The 24,345-nt window shown below is 48.3% G+C and overlaps 1 protein-coding gene across 1 annotated transcript; it reads right to left on the reverse strand.

Annotated features, from left to right (window-relative positions):
* Positions 1–1,416: 1,416 nt before the first annotated feature.
* AMER1 (APC membrane recruitment protein 1) lies at positions 1,417–23,874 on the reverse strand. Its single transcript, XM_045050670.1, has 2 exons — positions 23,736–23,874; positions 1,417–12,592 (listed from the first exon to the last, which is right to left on the reverse strand). Exon 2 carries the CDS (start codon positions 12,491–12,493, stop codon positions 9,020–9,022), a length of 3,474 nt encoding a protein of 1,157 aa, XP_044906605.1. The 5' UTR covers positions 12,494–12,592; positions 23,736–23,874; the 3' UTR covers positions 1,417–9,019.
* Positions 23,875–24,345: the final 471 nt, after the last annotated feature.

The raw sequence follows: 24,345 nt of genomic DNA on the forward strand, positions 1-24,345 counted from the left end.
TGGTACGTTTTATTGAAAACACTGTTGCTTACCAAACTGTAGCACATATCTTAGCCCTGCAAGGGTACCCACCCCTAGAGCTAAAAAGTGATGCCTAATAAAAGATTTTTAAAAAGGCATCAAAGGGGGGAATGTTGGGGAAATTAATAAAGTTTTACACCATTAATAAAGTTTTACACTGACGGGACTAAAACAGGCTCTGGTCTCTGGCTTGGAGGCCCCTCTTCCGGGTTCTTCTTGCCCTGTTTGGTGCGTGCGCAAAGACCTGCCACAGATATGGAAGCTGACAACTATAAATTACCCTTCCCCTCTTCATTCGGAGCTCAGATCTTTGGAGAAACGGTCTCCTCTGAGCCCCCCAGTGTTAAATAAATCTCTGATCCACCAAGATCTCTGAGTGCCGCTTGGTTTTTCCGCCGGCATTCCAGCCTGGTTCCATAACAAACTATACTTAAATAAAGAAAAAAATTATTTACAAAAGAAGGCACATCCTAGGCATTAACACTTCCCCAGGAATCTATGCCAGTGGAGGTGAGAGGAAAAAGGACAGCTGGTGTAGGAAGAATTTAAGCATCAAAAAGTTAAGGGTAAGGAAAGGACTGCAGTTTGAGATTCTGTGTTCTCCAAGACCCTCATTTACAGATGAGTAATCTGAAGCTCTGAGAAACCACCCAATTTTCCATCAGTTGCAGACAGAGCAGAGACTAATGTCTTGGTGTCCTATATTCTAGGATAGTGATTTTTTTTCAATAAGGCAGCATTTTTGTGGCAGAGTAATTTCTGGAAATACTCACATTTGTTTGTGTCTGTTGTTCCTCTATGTCCTCACTCCCCATTCCCCTGCACCTTGGTGGTAACCAGGCTCTTGACAGACCTCTTGCAAGAGGGATTTCAGTGTAGAAAGCAGAAGCAGGCTGAAGTGACCAAATCTCTCATTCTTTTATAAAAGCCTAAAACCCCCATTGAGAACATACTGTCATAAAGGAGAAGGAAGAGGCACTGAAAAGCCCAAAAAGAAAAAAAAGAGAGAGAGAAATCCCTACCTCTCCCAGCCCCACCTAGAAAGGAAGAGTCTGGGAGCACTATGAACTCAAGTACTACATAGTGCAGTTCCTCAAGGATGGAGGGAGATGCCTCTAATGTACCCAGAGGGAGGTAGAATTTAAGTCCCTAGGGCTCTCAGCTTCCCCTCTCCCACTGCTGGTATAGAAGATGAGGGTGTCAGTGGTGATTGGAATAGGTTAGAGATTAGTTGCCCTTGCCCTAATTTCTTGGTACCACAAGTGCCCCCTAAATTCTAGTGCCACCCTTGAATAGGCCTCCAGTCACAACTGACATGGAATTTTCTGCTTCTCTGTTAGGATGGGATGGGGAGTTTGAAGTCCTAATTTAGTTACACAACAAAATGAAACAAAGCAAAATAAAAGGAGTATTTATTGCCTACATACATCTCAGTTTATAGACAGAGATAGATGCACATTCCATTTTTGTTTTCTTGAATAACATTACTTTTAATCATGGCATTTGTGGCCAGGCAGAGCACCCATTTCCTTGTTAGCAATGGGTACTGCACAGGAACCCTTGGGAAATCTCATCAGATGTTCCACGTATTAGGAGAACAATATAGGAAATGTGCTCAGGTATCCTGAGAGAGAAGGTGGAAAAGCAAGAAAGAAACTGAAGAAGCAGAGGAGAACAGCCTTCAAGAGTCCATCAGATGGCAGTTATTCTCCCAGAGAATGAGACTATTTCCTACTGTGGCCATTAAGTGATTTATAATTAAGTAGCTCTTCATGAGGCAGTGATCCAATTGATGGTGGAGGTCTGAGAAGTGGGAGGCCCGTTCTCCAGGCATCTAAGTGCTCATATTTATTGACTCACTCTGCTATTCATCATATTCATCTTGTTCAGTCTTTCCCAGGCTGCTTATTAGCAGGTTTAAGCGGGCCTACCTGGCTGGGAACAATTCTCAGAGATCCAAGTCTGGGGGTGGGAGTGGGGGAAGGGAGTCCCTCCCTGGACTGACAAAGGCCTCTGATCTTGGCTTAGAGCTGGGAGATCTGCCTGGACACAGTGGAATAAGGAGGTATCCAAAGGTCTCTTTTAGCTTTAGGATGCTCTCACTTTGGGCCTGCTGCTGGGGGCATTTCTGGGATCCACCATGGCCATCCCTGATGTGAAGCTAACTAGAAGCTTCACTACAAGTGCGATAGAAAATGCAGGAGATTTAGAGTCCAGTTAGCTGGCTGTGTGAAATTTGCCAAGGGTCTTAACCTTTCTGAGGCTCAGTTTTCTCATCTTAAAATGTGCATAACAATAATGTTAACCTCATAGAGTTAAGGCATGGATTACACAAGATAGTGTGGCACATATCAATGATATTATTAATTCGGTGCTTGAGGAATTATTAATAGTAATCTTTCTCTTCCACCACATCTTCTATCCCTACCTTCTCTCTTTCTCACTTTGACTCACAGTCAACGTTCTGTATTACCAAGTCATTTCACTTGTCTATGGCTCCATTCCTACCTTGGTAAAGTGGGGATGAGATCATCTGCTCTGCCAACCTGTTTCAGGGGCCTTTTAAAAAGACAATGGAGATGGAAGGAGGTTGCAGATTAGAAAGTGCTACCCTCAGGTCACTTGCTTTTATTAGCTAGGTCTGAATCCCAGAAGCCATGCAGCTCAGCTGAAGTGTAGGAATTATACAGAGAAAGAACGTGGTCAGTAAGGCCCAAGCCCAATGTGGGTGGGGACAGTGGGGAGCTAGCAGCTTGTCTGCAGCATCCCCCAAAAGGCTTGTACAAAGGTATCTAATCTGTTGGGTCTACATATGCTCTAAACAGAAACTAAGAACAAAGGCAGTCTGTTCACTAGGTACAACCCCAGCCCTTAAGCAGACCAAAGAACAGCACTGGAGCTGATCAAGGTGGTTTCCTTAGTTATCTAAGGAAGGTATTAGGAGGTTACCTCCACCAACATCCCCTTCCAGTATTGCAAAGAACTCCCCAGAGGATCACAGTGAAGGCAGCCATCAGTTACAGCAGAACGGGAGGAGCTCTTACCAAATCATCTTGTTCAGCAGGTGCAATGCACCAGAATCATGTGGGGGCACCGCACCACAGAAAAGAACTCCACTCCAGGCCAACTGAGCTAGAAGGGGGTGGGGAGTGCTGAACTTTGGCAGTTGAAAAGGTTCCATGGGTTAGTCTATGGTAGCCCAATCTTCTGACCTGCATATGGAAACTAGTCAAATCTATGCCCATGCCACCCATATATTGTTGATGGGGAAACTGAGACTCAGAAGAAGGGTTTTGCCCAAGCCCAGCCGATGATGAGGGATGAAAATTAGGGCAGAAATCTAGGCCTCCCATACTACACAACCCCTTGAATTTCCATTGGATGTAATAAGATCTTCCTAGATCTTGCTCCAAAATTTCTCTGAGCAACCATGGCCCTCTTCCTTCCATGAGCAGTCCATGACAGAGAATTCAACTTCTACAAATTATTAACTTCCATTCCAGGAGGTTCTCTCATTTCTCTCTTGTTAAACTGCTTTTATTTTGGCTTTTCTTGATTCATGAGGTACTGGGGGCCACCAAACTTCTCTGCTAGTCTGGAGAAGGATCCCAAGGGGCTTTCTTATGTGTCTTTGGCAGCACTGTCTACAGTCTATAGCAGTTTCAAGCAGCTACTATTTCAGGCCTTCTGGCTTGGACATGGCAATTGGGAAGAACTCAAGGGAGCCCACTAGCAGGTGTCAGAAGCCCTTTCTTATCAGGAGCGAAGGGTGAGACACATGCTTCCCACTCAGCCCCACACCTGAATAGGTGGAGCAGGCAGCTGCCCAGCCAGTATCTCTGTCCATAAACTTGGGTAAAGAATGCCATTCCTGCAACTTGGCTGGAGAATCCCACTATTTAGACGAATTCTTTCCATGAAGCCATCAGTAGTAGGTCCACACCTCTACCTCCTGGCTGATGGGGATGCCAGCACACTTGCATGAACTGAGGCCAGTTTTAGAAGTGCTAGTAAATCCCTGGAAGTTCTCAAAATGTGCAAAGTGTGATGGAGAATTTACCAACATCAGAGAGATGCAGAGCATGACTTGGATAAAGAACTGAAGTTTCCTCTACTTTTAGTTTCAGCTCTGGCTTCTATTTCCCCTGCTGGGTGATTCCCACCCCTCCATCAACCTCCTTGCTTTCTCCATTTCCCTTCAAGGTTAACCCCAACAACCATGGGTCACGGCATGCTGCTGTGGAACAAACCAGAAGAATTCACTTTTTTTTGACTGGGGGGGGGGGTTCTTCTTGAACCCAGTTTATTAGCATTCAGCAAAAGAAATATATATTATTACAAATAGGCAGTGTATCAAGATATCTAGGTGTCAAGGAGAGCTAGGATTGGAGAGGTCACAATCCAGACAATCCTGTGATGTCTCAAGGAATAGGGAAGGGGAAGCTAGGGTATTCACAGGGGCCATGCTCCCCATTTTACACTGGGAGAGAAAAAACTCTTATACATGGGGTGGGGATGTACTGCAGTTACCAATTTCTTCCCTCTGTCCTCTAGCCATTTTATTTAATGTGACCTAAATATACATTCCTGGTTTCTTCTCCACCCCGCCCCTATATACAGCAGGGGAAATAAGCACCAATAGTGACAAGAATAATAATTAAATAAAGTCCTGCCTCTCAGTAGGCCCAACCATCACACATATACATGCCACGTGGATTTTCTTCTTTGGAGTGACTGTAGGATAGAAAAGTGGGAATCAGGCCAGCAAGCCATCACCCTGATGGTCACTGTTCCCCGAAATACTATTTGTATGTGAACTGGAGCAGGACAGGGCAGGAGGGGATGGTGGTAGGGGGATAAATACCCCCAAAGCAGCAAGAGGGGTCAAGGAGTTTCCCAACATATCTTCTGGCAAATGTCACAATCAACTGAGTTCTTGGGAAGTCCCCTGCAAGGATTTCCTCAATGAGATGGCTAATTCCTAGTGGTTAAAGCACCATTGCCCTCTGTCTCCCCAGCTTCTTAGGGAGAAAGGACATGATAGAAACTCCATGTCCTTCCCACTGGGTGGAAAATGCCCCCAAAATGCTTCCTTTGGAGAAACTCAACATGGTAAATAGTACAACATGGTCACTCTGATCTCAAAATGAAAGCACAAAATATAAAAAAGGAGGGAGAGAAAAAGAGGGAGAGTGAGAGATGGGTACTTTCAGAAGGTCTACACATGGGGAAGGGGCAGGGCCCAAAAGAAAAAATAAAGCCATAAAACAATATGCTATTTACCAGGTTCCTCATGCCTGAAACATCTGGCATTTGTCATTGTACCTGGGCATATTTGCTATTCCTATGAAGGAGGGAGGGGGTGGACAGTAAGATACATTGGGGTGAAGGGAGAGAAAAGAGGAAGGGCCCTAGGCAGTTGAGATGCCAGCCCTCTGCACAAGCAGCAACAATTTTTGTGTCATCTTTGTTTTGTTTAAAACTATAAACAGCACCGCTTAAAAATAAATCAGAAAAGAACAATTGATAAACATTGTTTTCCATGAATATAAAATGCAAACAATACAAAAATAGATAATTGACTTTTGAGATATATATATATATATACATATATATATACGTATATATATATATATATACATATATATACATATGTGTGTGTGTGTGTGTGTGTGTGTGTGTATATATATATATATATATATATATATATATATATATATATATAAAACTTGGATGCAACATACACATGGGTACACTTGAAGTCTCCCTGCTAAATCCCCCATGCCTCCCTCTAGCTATTGGGCCCAGGGGCCAAGGGCAGGTGGCATGGTGGCACTGGGAAGGGTGGGAGAGTTGCTGGCAGCAGGATGAGAGGAACACACCTTGGGTGTAGGAAGCTACTTCCCTGCTTGGTACAGCACTGAGGAGGGAGAGGGACTAGTGTTGACCAAAGCCTTTGGCCCAGAAGGCTCATGGACAGGTGCCCAAGCTGAGTGCCCCAAATCAGGGCTTCCTTGAAGGCGCTAAATCACCAAGAGACTGGTGGCCCTTAAAGAAGCCTGATAGGTGACCTTCTCTATCCACAATCATTGTTTCTCCAAGGACTGGTCTCATCTGACAATTCTCAGGATCAGAGCTGTCTGGTACTAGAAAAGCCTTCTGGGTAGCAAGATGATGGCAGACACCTCCTCTCAAGTCATATCTTCCCATGAAATCACATCCACAAGCATTATCCCAGGACCTTGCAATGCAGATATGGTATTCATCTGGTCACAGCCTAAGAGATGTGGACTTGACATCAACACCTTTAATAGTCTGGGGCATATTTGCTGTCAGCCAAGCAAGCACCAGCTATCTTTGGGAAGAGGCCTGGAGTTTGATTGGTTCTCCCAGTATCACCCTGTGCTGCCATTCCATGTCCCCAGCCATTTCTTCCTTCCTTTTCTAGGCTGTAGCTGGTATTTGGCCATGAACTGCTTAGATCCAGAGTGAGAGTCAAAGGAGCATGCTTCTGCAGCCATGCACCTTGACTATCCCACTTCTGGTGGTGAGGATTGTGTCCTTGGGCTGGCTAGGACACTGAAAGGACTTGAAGGCAGTAATGTTGTCCAAACCATGAGGTGTTGCTCAGTTCTAGGCCCTACTCTGTGCTATGTGACCTTCCAAAGCCAAGCAATGTGTTTCAGGACTATGACTTCTCCCCTCAGGGGCAGCATGTCTTGTTGCCCTCTTTTCACTGAGGGCAGCCCTCTGCCCTTGGCCAAAGGCTGACCACCTACTTTTTCTTTTCACGGGCTTGTGGCCCAGTATACTCTGAAGGCTGGTGATGGCTCTACTACCTGCTATGGCTAGCACAGTCCACATACAGATAGGAGCTTGAACTGCCCTGAAGGACAAGCAGAGAGAGAGGAGGCAAGTAGCAGGGTTTCCCTTGTTGTAAAGGCATTTGGTGTATTTTCTGCCAAACAGCCAGGCCTACTTCAGCCCTACTCTCCCAGGGAAACTTTGGTAAAAGGCAAAATGGTTGGAATTTGGGCATTTCTCTTCTGGAATGCTGTGCTTGGGGTGAGGAGGGCCTTCCTCATGCTCTTTCTTTCTCTAACTCCATGAGGGATGTATTTCTTCACAATACAGAGTTAGCCTGAAGAGCTGGTCTGGCTCTCTTGAGCAGTGCTGTTGGTGTCATGCCAACTTTTGTGGTGCTTCCAGGTGTGTAGCTTCTATCAGATAGATTTACTCTTTGTGGGAAGGAGGACTACCAACCCCGATCTGAGAAATGGTGACAAAGACCAGCACAAACACATTCCCTGGCCAAGGGGAAGTTGCCCATAAAGTCACCTTGACTCAGGGGGCCAAGAGCCTCTGTTCCCAAGAGCCCTGTTGACCTTTTAACAGGCATGGAGATAAGCAGAGCCAGGGTTGGGGGGCAAGAATTATAATTTGGGTCAACACAACCAGGCAAAACATGTTCTATATTCTATTTCCAATAAAGAAATTAAAAGGAACCCTCTCTTACTGGTGATTAATGAGAGGTTGAGCCAGGTTAGATTAGCCTTTTGCAATGCCTTCCTGACAGCAACTCTTCCACACCAGCATTTCCAAGCTAGTTAAACATGAAAACTGTGGATACAGAAGGGAGTGTACCATTCACTCCATATAGGGCTGCAATTCCCATGCAAATCAGAAACCTGCAGCTTGGCAGAGTGAGGACAGATCACAGTCTTTCCTCTCATGAAGGCCAGCCCTTTGAGGATGCTAATTGGAAAATGAAAGTTCTTTAGAGAGACCAGAACAGCAGCCTAGATGCCTTTGGTATCCTGTCTCTTGGGAGTGCTAGCCTGGTGCCTCTGAGCCTCTTTATAGCAACCAAATGAAGGGGTGGGCAAGGCTTAAGGACAATTTGCTTTTTGGGGAGAAGGAATTTTCTCTTCTAAGAAGCTAGGCTTCCTTGAACTTTGCAATGTCTAAAATTCTCTTCTGACAACTGGGACAAATGGAACTCCTTTTCCTATTCTTCCCCTGAAACCCACAAAAAAAAACCCCAACCCCCTATAGCCAAGCTTAGTTTAGGTTACTTCTCTCCCTGTGTCTCAATTAAAAGACTATGTCTCTTGTGATGAGATTATGAAAATTTCCTTTGGATACAAAAAAAAATCAAAAGTGTCTGCAACTCAGCTTAAGAGAGGAAGAAGGAAAAAAAAATCCTATCATTCCACAACTCAAGACTTATGGCAGTATCTACGACAGAACCCTATTTTGCCTTCTGTTTCCAAATGGATGAATTTGATCACTCCATTAAGGGGATTAGAATTTTTTCCTTCAACCCAAGTTATCATAGGCCATGTTAAAAGGCCCCCATCTGGTTACGATGCCAAAGTCCACAGCAATAGGCAGTAAGACATATGCTACTTGATCCTCTCTAAGGGCAGCTATCTGGGGTGAACAGATTATATAATCATCTGATGTATTGGTGGCAGCTATGCCAAGACTGAAGGGAGTGGGGGTGGAGAGGATCTGTACCATTATTTCACATTGTTAATAGCAAACAAGCCCTCTGTCCTTAAGTGGGAAGCAGTGCAGACCTGGCTGCTCATCAGTGGTGCATCATTCACTGTGTGTGTGGGGGGTGGCAGGGATATTAACGGGTCAGCCTGTGTCAAGGATGCATGCTATATATATATAATCACTAACTGGGCAACTGGAATAGTCACAAAAGTACAGCATCTCAAATCCTGCATGGGCAACAAGAAACCCCAAAAGGGAAAACTGGGGCACAGAGCAGCAGTAGCCTCCCAGGGCAGATGTACTCAAGCTGAATGTGACCACAGATTGGCAGAAGAGGGAAGTGGGAAAACAAAGGCAAAAACTCATAGGAGCTTTCCTTGGCCAAAAGGATTTTCAAGTTAAATAGCAACCCCCACCCCCCACCCCTCTGCTCAACCCCTGATCCCCAATCACATGCTTAGGCCCCATGCCCCCACTCCAGAATAGATGATGACTACTCAGCTAGGTTTCCATTCACAGCAGTGGAGGAGTAGCTGGTGGGGAGATAGGCACCTTGCTCAGCCCTCTCCTTTGACAGGTCAAGGCTGGAAGCCCTGTAGTGAATGGGTTGAGGCTGTTGGGGCTCAGGCTGGACCCTGGACAGCTGAGGGATGCCATGAGTGATGCCCACAGGCTTGGCCTGGGACAGAGGGCTGGGGTTGAAGCCTCCAGAACTGGAGGAGTGACTGGGCTCATCAATAGGCAACAGCATATCTTGAGGCCTGGCTCTCATATTCTGAGAGGCCTGTGGCTGCAGGTTATAACAAGGGACCACGGGAAGGGGTAGGTGTGAAGGCCGAGCTAGCTGAGGCCTGGATATCCCAGATACCCTTAGCTCTGGTCCTGATACTGAGAGCAACATTGACATGGCCACAGGAGGTATGCAACAGGTTGTCTGCCCATATGGAGAAGGGCCAGAAGACTCATCCAATTGGCTGGGACTTATCCAGGCAGGGCCTGGCCCCATTGGGAGAGGACAGGGAGCCCAGGCAAGCCAGTCGTAGGCCGCTGGTGGTTCAGTATAAAGGGACAAAGGACTGTCTCGTCCCCATTCTCCTCTTCCTCCTCCTCCTCCTCCTCCTCCTCCTCCTCCTCCTCCTCCTCCTTCTTCTTCTTCTTCTTCTTCTTCTTCTTCTTCTTCATTTGAATCTTGCTGCTGAAACTGAAGCTCATCAGACACCGTGTATCCCTGGGCCAGGTGGGAATTTGAGAGCTCCAGCTCCAGGGTCTCCGCAGTGTCCAGAGAGCGGCTTCTCCTGTTGAGGGCCATGGCAGCAGGTGGAGGTCGAGGGTGCATGCCAGGCAGTCCCAAGTACCGAGGGAGACTGCTCACACCCCAGGGCAGACCTTGGTAGAATCGGCTGTGGTAGTTGGTGAATGTGTGTTTCTGGTAGTAGCCCAGCTCAAAAGCTTCCAAGGAGGCTGCAAGGTCTTCATTCTGGAACTCAGGATTCTCTTCACACTTGCCTTCCCCATCCCGTTCCACATCAGCAATGTCAAAGGTCACCATAGGGGGTAGCTCAGGGAGGTTTTGAGTGAAGGATGAGTCAGAGTCAGAGCTACAGGACATGCTGGAGAAGAGGTTTCCACTGCTGGTGAACTCCACAAGGGCCTGTGAGAAACTCACAGTGGCATTCCCTTCCTTCTCAACCTCTTCTTCCTCTGGCTCCTCAGGGGGTGAATAAGTAGGGTAAGCCTTCCTGGGAGATCCTCCAAAGTTTGCTTCTTTCATGTCTGGCTCAAACATAGCATCACTTTGGAAGAGCTGCATTAGACAGGTACTTTGATCTTTCTTGGAGCAGATTCCCTCAAAACGTTTCTCTAGAGGACGGAAGTCCCTCCAGTCTGGCTCACTGCCTGCAGTGGTAGGGAAAGCTGAGGTGGTTCCCCGGTGGGAAGTCTGAGAGGCCCCTGATGTCCCTGCCACTAGGCCCATCACTGATGGGCCTAAGGGCCTCATCTGATATTCCATGATGGGCTTCTCTTGCCAGGCCTGAACCTCCCGGACTTGAGCCTCTCGAGCATGGGCCTCTCGGGCATGTGCTTCCCTAGCACAGGTCTCCCTGGCATAGGCCTCTCGGGCTTGGGCCTCTTTGACATGAGCTTCTCGGGCATGGGTCTCTCTGGCATGAGTTTCTTGGGTATAAAACTCCCTGGTGTGAGCTTCTCGGGCACGTGCCTCCTGAGCCTCTTGGACCTCGAGCTGCTCTCGCCGAAGCTCCCAATATAACAACTGTTTCTGGATGGTCACTAGCCGTTCTTCCTCTGTCTCCATTGCCCCAGGTGGCCGAGAGGAAGAAAAGGGCTCAAAGTTCAAGAAGGGGTCAAATTTTTCAGAGCTGCGACCATGGAGGTCATAAAGACAGTCATCCAGAGGTGGGGAGGCCTCAAGACTATCATCTGGCTCATAGAACTCATACAGGGCATCTCCACTGTAGCTATCTCGGGGCAGGCAATCCCTGCGGACAAGCCCTAAGGTCTCACCTGAATCACCCTCAAATCCAGGTGTTGTGGAGTCATAATAACCCTCATCACTATTGGGGGCAGACTCTTGCTGGTCACTCTGAGGAGTCAAAAGGTCCCCAGGGGCTAAGCCAGGATAAGATCGAACTGAGTCAAGGAGCATGTAGCCATGCTCTCCTGGAGATGTGATGGGATGGTAGCCTAAATGCAGATTGGGTCTTGGGTACATCTGGGCACTTGCCGACAGATACTCTAAGTCATAATCTTCTTCCTCCTTGACATCCTCTTCTTCTTCCTCTAATTCTACCTCCTCATCCTCCTCTTCTTCCTCATCATCATCATCTGGCAAGGCCATCTCCTCCCCACCTCCTTGGTAGGTCACCAGGCAGGAACTTCTCTTGGTCCCATCTCGATTTGCCCTCTGGCCTCCAGAGGCCATGCTGTCTGTCATACTGTCCATGTCCTGCTCTGCTATGATGTCACCACAACCTGTCAGTGAGTCAAAACTTTTCAGGGATGTGACATCCCCAAACAGGAGGCTCAGCTGGTCCCCAACAGGGCCATTTGGTGGATTTACCTCTTCTGCTACCAATTTCTCCCCTGTTTTTGGACTGTGGGGCTCCTCTGGGCCACTGGCTTCAGAGGCAGACTTGGACTGCACAAGTGCTGAGGCACAGCCCTCCATGGGTTTTTCTGTATCTTTACAGGCTGTCTTCTCAGTGACTGCTGGAGAAGACTCTGGTACTAAAGAAACTTTTGACCCAGGGGTATCTTGGGTTTTGGCATTTTCCTTTCTGTGGGCTTGGAGGATATCCTCAGCACAGGGCAGAAGGGCTGAGCTTACACGTTCATGAGGCCTGGCTCTGGCCCCTTCAGACCCCTTGGCCCCTAGCTTATTTTGTTCAGCCCCAGAGACCTTGCTTTTCCGGTGACGGCGGATACTGCTGAAAAAACCTTTCAGGCCTTTCTTTGGCTTGGGCACAGAGGGAACCTTCTCAGCCCCAGCTTTGTCTGTCGCTCCAGCCACAGATGTTTTGCTTTTGGAGCCTGTCTCCAAAACCCCATGGGCGCTCTGAGAACTGGGAAGTTGGCAAGGTGATTCAGGCAAAGGTAAGGCAAATCTGGTTCCTTCACTGACACTGTCTTCAGGGCCATGGGCTGCTTCAGTCAGGCCATCGTGGGTCTTGCTCTTGCTAAGACCCTTCTTGGAGATGCCTTTCCCAGAACCTTTGCTTCGCCCCCCTCCAAAGAAACTAGGCAGGGTACAGATACCCTTCCTGCCACCAAAAAGTTTCATGGCAGTTTTCTTCAGCCTACCTGGGCCAGATGAGGGTGGCTCTGACACTGGCTCTTCTGTCATCTCAGCTGCATTGTTCTTGGCTCCTTTCTCTGCCCATTGGTCCTGGGTGTCCATAGAGGCTGCTGCTCCCTTGGCCTGAGAAGCTTCATCCTTTCCAGTCTCCATGGTTATGGGGACAACTCAGGTATGTTCAGCTAAAAAAGCAGCCCTTTGGCTTCCAGGCACTGTTATAACATCATCCGTCAGGAAGCATCACAGTTGGGCCTAGAGGAGATGAGAGAAACAAAGATAGAGAGAGTGTACTGCTAAGCAAGCATCCAGGCTATGTTTGTTTTCACAGGTGTCTTTTATTTCAGGCTTAAGTGGAACAAGAAAGAAAGTAAAAGAAAATGTATGAAAAACCTTAATGCAACCCATATGGTTGGCTTGCTAGGCCAGCCTCCCCTGGGCCCCAAGGCAACATAACCCTGAACAACAGGCAGCCATCACCCCAACCCCTCACTAGGTCCACTCCCTTCAGGCCACCCTAAGCTCAGGAGAGCACTGGGCAGGAGGAACTTCAGTTGTGGGAAATGCCCAGTTGTGCTATTGACTGCAGGGGTAATTATCAAAGGGGTAGGAAGGGGGAGGTAGGAAAGGCAACAGGAAGGTCAGCTAGGATGACACAGGATTTTTGCCAAACAGCCCATTCAGTCCTAACTGGGCTCTTCAAGATCCAGGCCTCAATTTCACATTAGTCTGGGTTCTCACAGATATTTTTCATGGGGTTAGAAAGAAAAGTAGACCTGAAGTTCCACTTCTTCCCCACAGGCTCCCTAAATTGCAGCATGCCCATGCTCAGACTGTCAGAAGCCCAGAGTAGGAGCCTCACAGGCCCACATTCCAGAGCTATAATCCAGGATCTGCTAAAAAAGCATGGTGGCCTCGGGGCAAGGCACTCTATGGACTTCAGTACCCTTGGTCCAAAAGGCCGAGCAATACTTCCCCTTCATAGTGGTTATGTGAGGGGTGGGTCTAGGTCAGACTCTCTATTGACTGTCCTACTGGGAAAAAAATAATGTGGTTCTTGGTAACTGGAAACCCCAATTTCCATTTTAGAACCATGAGGCAAACTATGTCTTCTCTACTCCCCTCATTATTTTGGCCCCCATCTAGTTCCCTATCTAGAAAGGGAACTCCTTGAAGACATAACTCCACGTGATTCACATTCCTGGTCTGTAAGTAAGGCTCTCAATAGCAATTAAATAAGCAAACCTGGTACAAGGCACACCCTTCTGGTCTAGGCCCCCAAATTCTCCAAATATCCAAATGCCACAGAGATGGAATAAAGACTATCCATCACACACACCCCAACACATGTCCCCCACCCCAAGTCTGATATATCCATTCTAGTGACTGAAGCTGGTTGACAGATGGATCAGTGACCAGCCTGCTAAAACTCGTGACCTCTCCCTGGAAAGTTCCTTACCATTGTTTCCCTTCTCTGTAGGGTAGCCACAAGTAGACAGGGAGCTAAGGAAGGAGGGGAGGCAGAACAACTGCTGGGAGCCAGAAAGAGACAGACAAGCATTGCTGGTGTCCCTGGAGTAGTTTGCCAGCACATCAGTCCCGTAATTGGTTGCAACAGTAATAAGACTCACACATTCACCTGCAGTAGAAGACTAGGGATCAGCTTTGAGGTGGAGAGAGACTGGTAGCTAACTAGCCCCTGAACTCATTGGAAGAACCCTCCTGGAGCCCTTATCCTGTCCTTCAAACATGAATTTTCCTCCCTGCGCCTTGCTTGACTTGACACTTGAATCATCAATGTGATCCCAACTTCCATCAGGAGCACTCTGCATAACTGAAATATTAAACTTGGAGCAAGATAATGGCTGGTTATCCAGAAAATAAAAGAGAAAAAAATATCTGATCCCTTCTCTGCAGAAATATGTATTGTCATTTACTCAGGTTTTTTTCCTAGATGACATATTTTTACATGATATTGTTTTACCTCAGCCCTGCAACTGATAGCCTTACAATAGACAGTGCCATCCCCCACAAATATACAATCATGCATACACACACAACCACTCAGAGTCCTTTCCTCAGGGGTCATATGGGAATAGGGGCCCTATCATCTACGTGAATTCCGCACTTTTCAAATCACAGATTTTTGCTTCAGCCCTGAAATTATTGACAGTGTTGTCATTATGGTGCTAGACATGGAATAGCAGGAGTGGAGTTGTTTATGAAATTGCATTCCCCTCTGTGGAATTTATGAAACAAACCTCTTCTGAACATTTGGTGAGTGATAGACATTAAGCTCAGTTCTACAAGGTAGCCAGTGCTTTTGGGGGAGTTCCTAGGCTAATAGGGAGAGGGTACTATATATAACAGTCTGAAGGCACAACATAATACAAGCCTTAAAGAAGAGCCCCCATTATTGCTTAAGATGCATGAGGGAGTATCATTATTTATACCTTGTTATCATAACCCACTATAAATCTGAAAAGCAGAAAGACACCTCCCTGGGTTCAGAAAAGCTGCATTGAGGAGGAGGCATTCAATCTAGGCTTTTTCAGACAGGATTGAGTAAAAATGACAATGATTTAGAGGGAGGGATGAAGGAGACTAGTAAGTGTGGCTGGGCATGAAGGAAGACCAAGGGCCAAGTGAAAAACCTCATGGATCTAAACATCCTTGTGGATAGAAGGCTGAATTGTCCTGCTGGGTTTGGGGATGGAGTTCTTATGAACAGAGAGATTCTGCACATTGAATCTTAAAGAGAGCTGCTTTTCAGAACCTTGATGCCTTGGCTGGAGGGAAATTCCTAGGGCCTTCTCTTACCTTTGCTATTGTGCTTCTCTGGGGTAAAGGCCAGCATACTACTTTCTACATCATTTACTTCCCTGCCACAGGAATCTGCAGTGTGTTGTGGAAGAAGTCATGGGCTGCAGGGCTGGGTTACAGGCCATGCCAGGGGACTCTGAACAAGCCAAGGTACCCCTCTTAGGCTTGGACACTTGTGAAATGGAGATCACATTATGATCTCCAGTGGTATGAGAATTAGATGGGATAATGGACACCACACACATTTTGTAAAGTGCAGTGCAAATGAGAAAGATTGACACTACTGTTATTACCACCTTCCAGGTCAGATCCCACTTTCTTAGGAAATAGCAGACCATGTATAAAAGGCCACTTATTTGGGTAAGGCATTCATTGTGGGGAGCCTTAGGGACCAGCTGCCTTGGCCATGCTAAGGAGGAGCCAAGTGTGACGGGATTTTAAAGACATGAGTGTGGTTTTATACAAACTCCTCTGTGTATGTGTGGTGGGAGTAGGTGAAGTAGGCAGGGATGTCTCTGGGACTAGGATTCTCTCCCCCCAGCTTCAGGCCCTCCTCCTAACTATGACCAGGGTCATTTTTGCTGGAAAGGACCAGACTTAAAACTGTGTTGTCTCCCATTTCCCTGCCTTGTCCCTCCCAGGGCCACAAAGCTCCCCACAGATACCCATAATGCCTTAGGTTTCACAACCTGTGTGGCTAAGTTTCAGGTGGAATGTTGGGTAAGGGAACACTCTAAGGCTACTCTGTGGTCCCTGGCAGGGGCTGTTTATTGCAGTTGCTACTATCATTGGTAGGGAGTGGGCTGTGGCCATCTCTGCTCTCAGGCCCAGCCTCAGGCCATGCTGGGACCAGTGGAAGGTTGGCTATTAGGGCAGAGCTTCTTTCTTCTCCTTTCCTCTCAAAACACAAGCAGGATACAAGCCACAAACTTACCCCAGGAACACTTCTTAGTGAGAAGGAAACAGCTGCAGCCTGAGCCTTACATATTTTGCTCCCAGCTCAGCTTCCTGGGGCCAGCTGAGCCAACTTAGAATTCAGGAAAGAAGTGTGTGGATTCATGCAGTAGCTCCAGAGGCATGACCTCAACCACTCATAGTTCTCAAGACTTCCACCAAGCAGTATCTGGGGCAAGACTACTCTGGGCCCATCTTGCCCATGTGTGTGGGCGGGTAACTAAGGAGGGAGTGATGAGGATAGGGAGCACCCCCCCAAAAGTCAGCCAGTTCTGCACTATAATCAGCTCTGCCTACCTGGGGGAAATCTAGAAAGTTCTTTCAGTTTCCTCACCTGGAAAATGAGGCTACTGAGAGTGTCTACCTCTTAAAACTATTGTAAGGAACCACATCAATGTATTTAAAGTACCAAATAAAATTCATTATATAACAGAGGCTCAAAAACATAGCGATTAATTTTTAAAATATTTTCTTCAAACTATAGTTGGACAATTTCTAGAGAAACTACCTCAGTCAGGATTGAGAAGGGTACACTCCAGGCCTTTATGGGTAAGTCACCAAAACTCTTTGGGTCTCAGTTGCCCCAAATGGTAAATGAGGGTGACTATGTAGTTATCTCACAGGAGGCTTTAGCTGTTCTTTTAGCCAAACTCAGGGACCCAAATTGTTGCCTCAAGTCAGCTATTGGCTAGTAGCTCTGGATTATCTGGGAATTTCAACTAGCGAAATTCCACAGCATAGGCCAGAAAGGTCAACAATTCAAACTCAGCTAAATGCACCAACATCAAAGGAAATGCAAATGAAGTGCCCTTCACCGAATCAGGGCACTTACCGGTTTACAAAGCACTCCCCACTCCCTCATCCCCACCTTGGCCCTTCTTAGCAATCTATTAACCAGTCTAGGTGGGAGGTGGTAACTCCTTGTCACAGAGAAAGAAATTGCCTAGGCTTGGGAAAAGCCTTACCTAAGTTCACACAGTAGGATGGTGACAGAGCCACACCAGCTCCCGGGCCTCTGCAATCCTTATCCCAATGCCATTCTACTTCACTGTGCTAGCTACCAATAGAAGGAGGAAGACTGAGTAAAAGGACTGTGAAGGTTCCCTTCATACCTGAAAGCCATCATCTCTCCCTCCCATCCCCTGTCCCAGACTAGCTGAGCTTTCTCTGAAGCATTTCCAGTCCTCACTTAACTTCTACTGTTTTGGCCCCACCTAGCACATTCCAGAAAGCCTGCTGACTTCAGTCAGAATCCAAGGGCTGCCAATCCAGTCTGTTGCTGCTCTCCTCATCAGCAACTCCATCACCAAACTGTGGAACATGTTCTTTTACTCTCCTTTTCCTTTGGAGATAAGTTTGATGGGCCAAAATAGGTTCAAACAGAAACATGCCATTGGGGACAAAGATGCAGATTTGAGCTATAGTTTAAAGGAAATGACCTATGAGATGATCTGGAACTTGAATCACCCATTTCTAAAGCCCACAGCCAAGGTCCACTCTTAAAACCTTTGTTACCATTAAGGAGCACCTCCTCTCAAGAAGGTATTCCATAACCTCTAGATGCAGCACAGACCCCAACATGGACCCTCTCACCTTGGCTCCCATTTGCCCACTACCAGCCCCTCAAATGAGTTAATGAGTTAACATACTCAGCATAGGATAATTCATTCAGGCAGACCTCAGTCTGTTCATTTCTCTCAAATGGACCCTCCTTCATCTTATAATCACTACAACTAGCACAGAGCAGAACCTCAAACAACATTTGTTCAACTGAAATCTAATTCAGCTGGAGTTTTTCAGCCCAGAACTAAAATGCCAGCTTCATCCCTTACAGGTAGTAAGGTTCGAGAAATTGGCCTAAAATCCATGAGACTCAAATGCCTTACCTGGAAAATAAAGAAAATGCTACCTATCATGTAGGATCACTGTAAGGATTAGAGATGATAAATGGAAAGGGTAAAATGCTCTCTAGTTATTGGCAAATATTCAGTAAAGTGCCACTTGCAGCCACCTTCACCACTCCAGCTCCTCAGCTGACAGCCCATGTCCTCTGAAGATGACACAAGCCTCTTATCTGAGCTCCCTCTGGTCCTTCCCTGCCACAACGCAGAAATCTCACCCCTTGCCTCTCCTTCTTCCATCTCCTCCACACACTTGCCAGATTCATTTTTACAACCCTAACTTCAGAGCACCACTCCTCTACTTACCAAATTATTCCACACTGCCTACAGGATCAGGGCCAAACCCCTTTACCTGACCTTCAAGACTCACTCTTCCTGCATGCCCCTTGCAGTTCCCTAATCTCACTTCTCTACCCAAATACACAGGGACTTCTCTAGTCTGGAAGATATGGTCACCAAGACACTACTTATCCCTAGAAATTGGCTTTACCAGTGAGCCTTCTTGATGCCCTACTTTCTCCTTAGGCTGCTGAGGTTCCCTGCCCATTTGCCTAGAATGATGGGGTCTCTGGGAGCCAACTTGCTACTCCCCTCTCAGGCTCCCAAATTTCCTTAGAGAGGAAAATACCTGAGGTGGGTGCCATGCCTACATAGTAAGGCTTCTACTATGTCAGTACTAACCCAGCAAGGGTGACACTGGAGACCGGCGCCACCACCCTCCACCCAGTTCAGATGAAGAATAAGAGAGCTAACTCCAGGGAAACAGATGTGACAAGGCAGCCAAAGCCTAAAGAGGAACAGTTGAGCCAAATGAACAATGGACACCCCTGACTTTCCCATGTGTCCACTCCCCTATATATACCATACCCTATGTGAGAGTCCAGGTAAGAAAACTGAGGCTTGGGAAGGGATCAGAATCAGTGTACTTAGAGGAAGAAAGCTTGAATTGAGGGCTTTACGCTCCTGTGTAACCTTGAGCAAACCCTTTCCCTGTTCTGGGCCTCAGTTTCTCCATATGGAAATGGGAGGTTGAACTAGGGGTCTGCTTACCCCAGGCTGTGTAAGAAGCCAGGAGAAGGGTAGACCTATGATCAGTTTTCTAGTGGCTGAAGAGGAGGCATGGTGGGAGCATGTGATTTTGGGGGTCCTAGGCTTTAGTGGGAGGCTGCATGCCTAGTTGGTTGGGCTCAGTCTACCACTTCACTACAGCCCAGCTTCATTTCTCATGCCTCCCTCCACAGAATCCCACCCAACATTTTACTTTTTCAAGATGCACTAGGCCTGGCCTGCAAATATTTCCTCTATATCCAGAAAGGAGGGGGAACAGAACTGGTCTGGCCCAGCTCTCTCTCCCCTGAGAAGAGCTGCAGCCCCCAGCAGGGAGGGCTGAGGAATGCTGTCTGAAGAAGCTGGGTTAGTACTTGCTTCCATGCTCACCAGGGAAAAAAAAACAACCCGTAGGAGATGAAAGCATTGAAGGCTCTACAATAAGAACTGCATATCAAAAGGTCACAAATGTCTCTGCAGCACCACTATGTCTGCCTCTGCTCCCACCAAGCCCCCTTGTACCATTTTCTTCATTGTCCTTGTCATCCCCTAATCCCAAAAGGGAAGGTATGGGGAAGCAACGCATCCTCACCCAGTTGGCACCTGCACCTCCGCAGCGGTTCTGGTTTCCGTAACTTTCTTACTAGAATTACATTTACACATGCACAGGTTTGAAAAGTAAGACCAAGGAGAGGAGATGAAAAGCTCTGTATTATTTAATTCAGAGAACAGAAGTTGGGGGTGGGAAAAAGGGTTTAATGCCCATGAAATCTCCAATGGTTTGTTAAGCAGTAGCAATGATGGCCAGCTGCCCCCAACACACACACACACACACACACACACACACACACACACACACACACACGTGTCTGTGCCTGCACACAGGTTTATGTATAGCATGACAGGGTCAGATTAGCTTCGAAAAAAAAAAAATTCCTGGCAGTGTGAGATGCATGACCCAGGAATGAATGACACAGGGAGGAAATGCCTCCTGTGGAGGCTTTACCTTTATCGCCTAGTTTATCTGCCTGGACTGAATTCAAGGCAGAGGAACTGATGGAATAACACTGGGCATGTCCTCTTCTAGCCTCCAGTAGCCTATCTGTAAGTGAGGGGGCTGGAAGCCCCTTTTCCCTCCTTGATTTCACAAGCAACCCAGTGACCTGCCAGGCTAGCTGTTATTTATCTCATTTCCTTATTCCCCTGAACCAGCAGAACAGGGCTGCCTCCACCCCCTATACACACACACTTTCAGAGAGTGTAACAGTTCTTGAGGAATTTTTAATGCTTCCACTATACTAGGAGAGAGTCACTGGACTTCCAACTTCTTCCAACTACCTCTCCTCCTTCTGAAACTTTCAACCCCCAACAGGCTCCAGACCAAGACTAAGAAGCAAAATAGACATGAAAGGGGAGGTAGAGTTCTCCAGAGAGGGCCCCAAGCTAAACCCAGCACCTTCTCACTCTTGACGAATGGGTGAGGTGAGATTAGAGGTTGGTTAATGAGATTTTTGTGAAATGGAGGCCACTGGAGATAGCGGGATACAGTGTAAGAGTCCCTGTACAGGAGGCAGCAGCCTATCCCTAAATGCTGTGTGAACTTAGGGAAGTCCCTGTGCTTTCCAGGACTCAGGATTCCCATCTTGTAAGCACAGGAGTCGAAGCCGGTGCTCCCTGAAGGCCTGTCCAGTTGGAAGGTTGGGCATCAGCAGAGGTCTGGGGGATACTTAGCCTCCACCACATTGGTATGTAAGCTCTAGGAACCCTCCTTCAATTTCACCCCCTGCAAGGCTGAAGGGAAGCCAACATGATACAACTTTCCTCTAGAGATAGCCTGCCCCTCAGTTCTATGTCCAGACCTAAAGGTGACCCCTTACAGTCCCAACTTACAACGTGTTTCCAATCTCTAAGACCCCTTTCTAAAATCCCATTTTGTTATGGCATATTTACACACACACACACACACACACACACACACACACACACACACACAATATCAAAACCTCCCGATGTTCCATTCTTCAATGGCCCCTTCCCCCATTCTCCCAAGATCAGATCCCCATTCCACAGCCTGGCATTTGGTAATCTCCATCTCTGGGCACCAACCTCCTCTCTACCTTAAAGCCATACAATCTCTACCAGAAAAGACTACATCACATCTCTCAGCCTGCCTATCACCCACCCACTCTCATTCCTAATTTTGCTTTTACCACTACCCTTTGCCTAGCCAAACCCCTCTACTTTCTGAAAGCTTCCAGGGTGATCCCCCTACATATACAGATTTCTCATCTCTCTCCACAGTACTTTGCCTCTAGGCTCATGAATCAGCAATCAAAGATATGTGCAGTCTGGGGTCTGGGCAGTCAAGATCTTGAATTTGTTGTTGAAGGGAAACATCATTATTATTTTTTTCTTGTAGTTGCAACCCATTGCCCTTCTCCATTCTCATTAGGCATACTCAATAAATATCTTATCCATAAGTATCATTTCTCTAATCACTTTCATATGATCAGGACAAGTACATCTTAGAGAAGTAAAAGTCTTCTTGAAAGCTCGACAAAGACAGCAAATCCTTCTGGAGCATTCATAAACTGCTCTGCATGGCTAGGCTTTGAGGGGGTTATGGCTGATTTCAAGGTTTCATTTATCCCTCTGAGGGGTTCTGAGATAACCCAGAAATCCATGATATCAGGGAGACAAAGTAGAGGCAGGGAAACTTAATTATAATTTCACTTCTATTCTAACTTAAGTCCCCAAATGGCCAAGGGACACAGGGAGCCTGGAGAAGTTTTGAGAAAGAAGAGGTTATCATGGGTTTAAAGAGACAGGCAAAAGAGACACCCAGGAGAAGGTGCCCAGAGCTGGGGCCTGAGAGGGAAAAGACTTTGGGCAGTGTAGGGTGAGTGGGTTTGGGTGTGAGGAGGGGAGTTATATAAGGAAGATATATTAGGTGGCTGTTGGTTCGAGGCAAGGCAGAGAGCCTGTCCAGGCCTGAGCTGGAGATGCCCAGCTGCAAATAGAGGGTTGGTTTCTGTTGGTGCCTGGTCAAAGTGGGAAGATATGACTAGAGTGTGGTATCTGCAGTCCTAGCTGGTGTCACAAAGTTCCCAGCTAGCCTTTCCTCAAGTGAGGGATTTACGCCTCTCAAATACCCAGGCTTTGCAGCCCACAGTGTTCTCCACCCTTAGAGGCTGGTCAAAGGTCCTAGAAGAAGAGCCTGCCAGGCCCCTTGGTCACTCCCTCCTTCCAGTTCTTCAGAAAGGCCTAGAGTTTATTGCCAGAAGCATATCCTGGTGCAGTGACTGAGCTGTGGGTGGGGCAGAATGAGGGAAGTTGCACTGGGGGAGAAGGCTCTGCTAAAATGACCTTAGGTGGGGTGGGGAGTCCAATAGCGCAGTGCCCTCCACCTAGCCCATACCCATGCCAATGCAGCAGGCCAGCAGAGCCAAAGAGTGAAATGTTTAGGTGCTGGAGAAGGCTCCCTTTGACCCCATGGGCCTACTAGCCTGACCAAACCGAGGCCTGCTTTGCAGGGCCAGTCCACTGGCAACCTGGGCACTTAGGCTGTGGAGTGCCTGGAGGGCACAGCCCCTCTTTGCCAGGGAGCCTAGGCAAAGTCCTGCAGTCAGGTGGTCACCAGTGTCAGAGGTGTCTGCAGCAGACAATGACAGTGGCTCACAGGCTGGGTATTTTAAGTAACTGCGAAGTTGGAGGATTTGGCTGTCTCTCTAGCTTTCTCGCACAGACCCAGACGGTACGTTCTTTACTACAATAATTGCTCCCTTGGCCTCTGGCACATAAATACCCCGCTAACACCACGTTTATCGCTATTTTTAAGTGGGCGGCAGGAGAGAAAAAAGCGGCCAGTTCTCTCTTAGGGGATAGGAGGTGAGGCGAGGAGGGAAGACAAAGCGGCCTTGCAGATTTAACCCAAGGACTAGTTTGAGCTGCAGCTCTAACCTAAGGTCCAGCAAGAGCTCCGTTGCCAGCCCCCTTGTCCGCGGGGGCGGGCGCCAGATGCGCCTAGAGGCCCAGCAGCAGGGGATGCGGCTGGTTGGGGCCGCAAGGCTGAGGTTTCTAAGTGGGCAGCCCACAGGCCCAACTGAGCTCCTTGGGAGAGGAGGCACACAGTGTAGATAGCCCAATCCACGCCAAAGCCAGTTTCCGTCGGGCCCAGGCCAGCGCGCCCTCTGCATCCGCAGAGAGGAGAAGGAGGCAGGGGATGAGCAGGGGAGGGAAGGGGCGGCAGCTGGGCCGCTGGGGTGAGCAATATCCACGTAACACAGCTGTTTCAGCTAATGTGCTACAACAAAGCTGCGGAGCTCCCGGCCTACAAATGCACCGCTGGGGGTGCTGGCTGGCGGCTTCCCTGCCCCGGGTCGGTGAAGCAGCACGTGCGGGCCCCATCCCCACCTCCCCCAAGAGCCTGGAGGCATGGCCCAGGCTAGCCTGTCCGCCATCTGCACCCCTTCTAGCCGCGGTCGCCTGCGCCCAAGGGACTCTGCTTTGCCCCTCACCGGCCAGTCCTCAGAGCTGGTTCCGAGGGAGAGCGGAGGGCGGCCCAGACGCCGATTGGCCCAGCCCCTGTAACCCTGAAGGCGGTCAGAGCAGAGCACGCGGGACTGCACCGGACGGCGGGCAGGCGGAGGCTACCGGCAGCGCGCAATGCTTACCCGGCTCGGTTCGGTTTCCAGCCCGGTTACTGTCTGCTGCGCTGGGGCTGGAGCTTAGGCTTCTGTGGCTGAGATCGCCGCCACTGCTGTTCCTGCCGCCACCGCCGCCGCTGCTCTTCACCTCCTGCACTGGCTCCCCTTCCCCAGGCTTTCGGCAGCTCCCCCATACTCCCTCCCCGCAGACTCCATAGCCACAGGGTGGGGCGTCCGCGCCCTGATAGGCAGGCATGTAGCCCAATCGCCACGGTGGGAAGGCGGGCCCCACCCCGCCCACTGTTTTCCATGGTGTGTTTCCCTTTAAATGCAAATAACCGTGGGCGTGGTGTTGGCTGGAGGCGGAGAGGGTGAAGAACCCTTCGCTGGGACTCCCCATTCAACCCCCCCCCCACCTCCAACACACTGGGCGAATAATGGTTTGGCGATACGGCGAGCTCGCTGGGTCGGTCCCGCCCGGATGGGGCTCGCTGGAGCCCTGGAGCTCGGTTTTAGTTTTGCATATAGTCCCATTTCCGTGGATGCAGTGCAGTCGTGCTGAGGCACCCTGGCAGCCACCCGGCAGTTTATTCCAGAGCGAAAGGCGGGCGAGGAGAGGCGGGGCGGAGAGGCTGGG

This window comes from Felis catus, chromosome X (genome assembly GCF_018350175.1).
Source record: "Felis catus isolate Fca126 chromosome X, F.catus_Fca126_mat1.0, whole genome shotgun sequence".
Lineage (NCBI taxonomy): Eukaryota > Metazoa > Chordata > Mammalia > Carnivora > Felidae > Felis > Felis catus.

Coding starts and splice junctions, on each gene's coding strand:
- AMER1 (XM_045050670.1), bottom strand. CDS start 12,493: ATGGAGACTGGAAAGGATGAAGCTTCTCAGGCCAAGGGAGCAGCAGCC.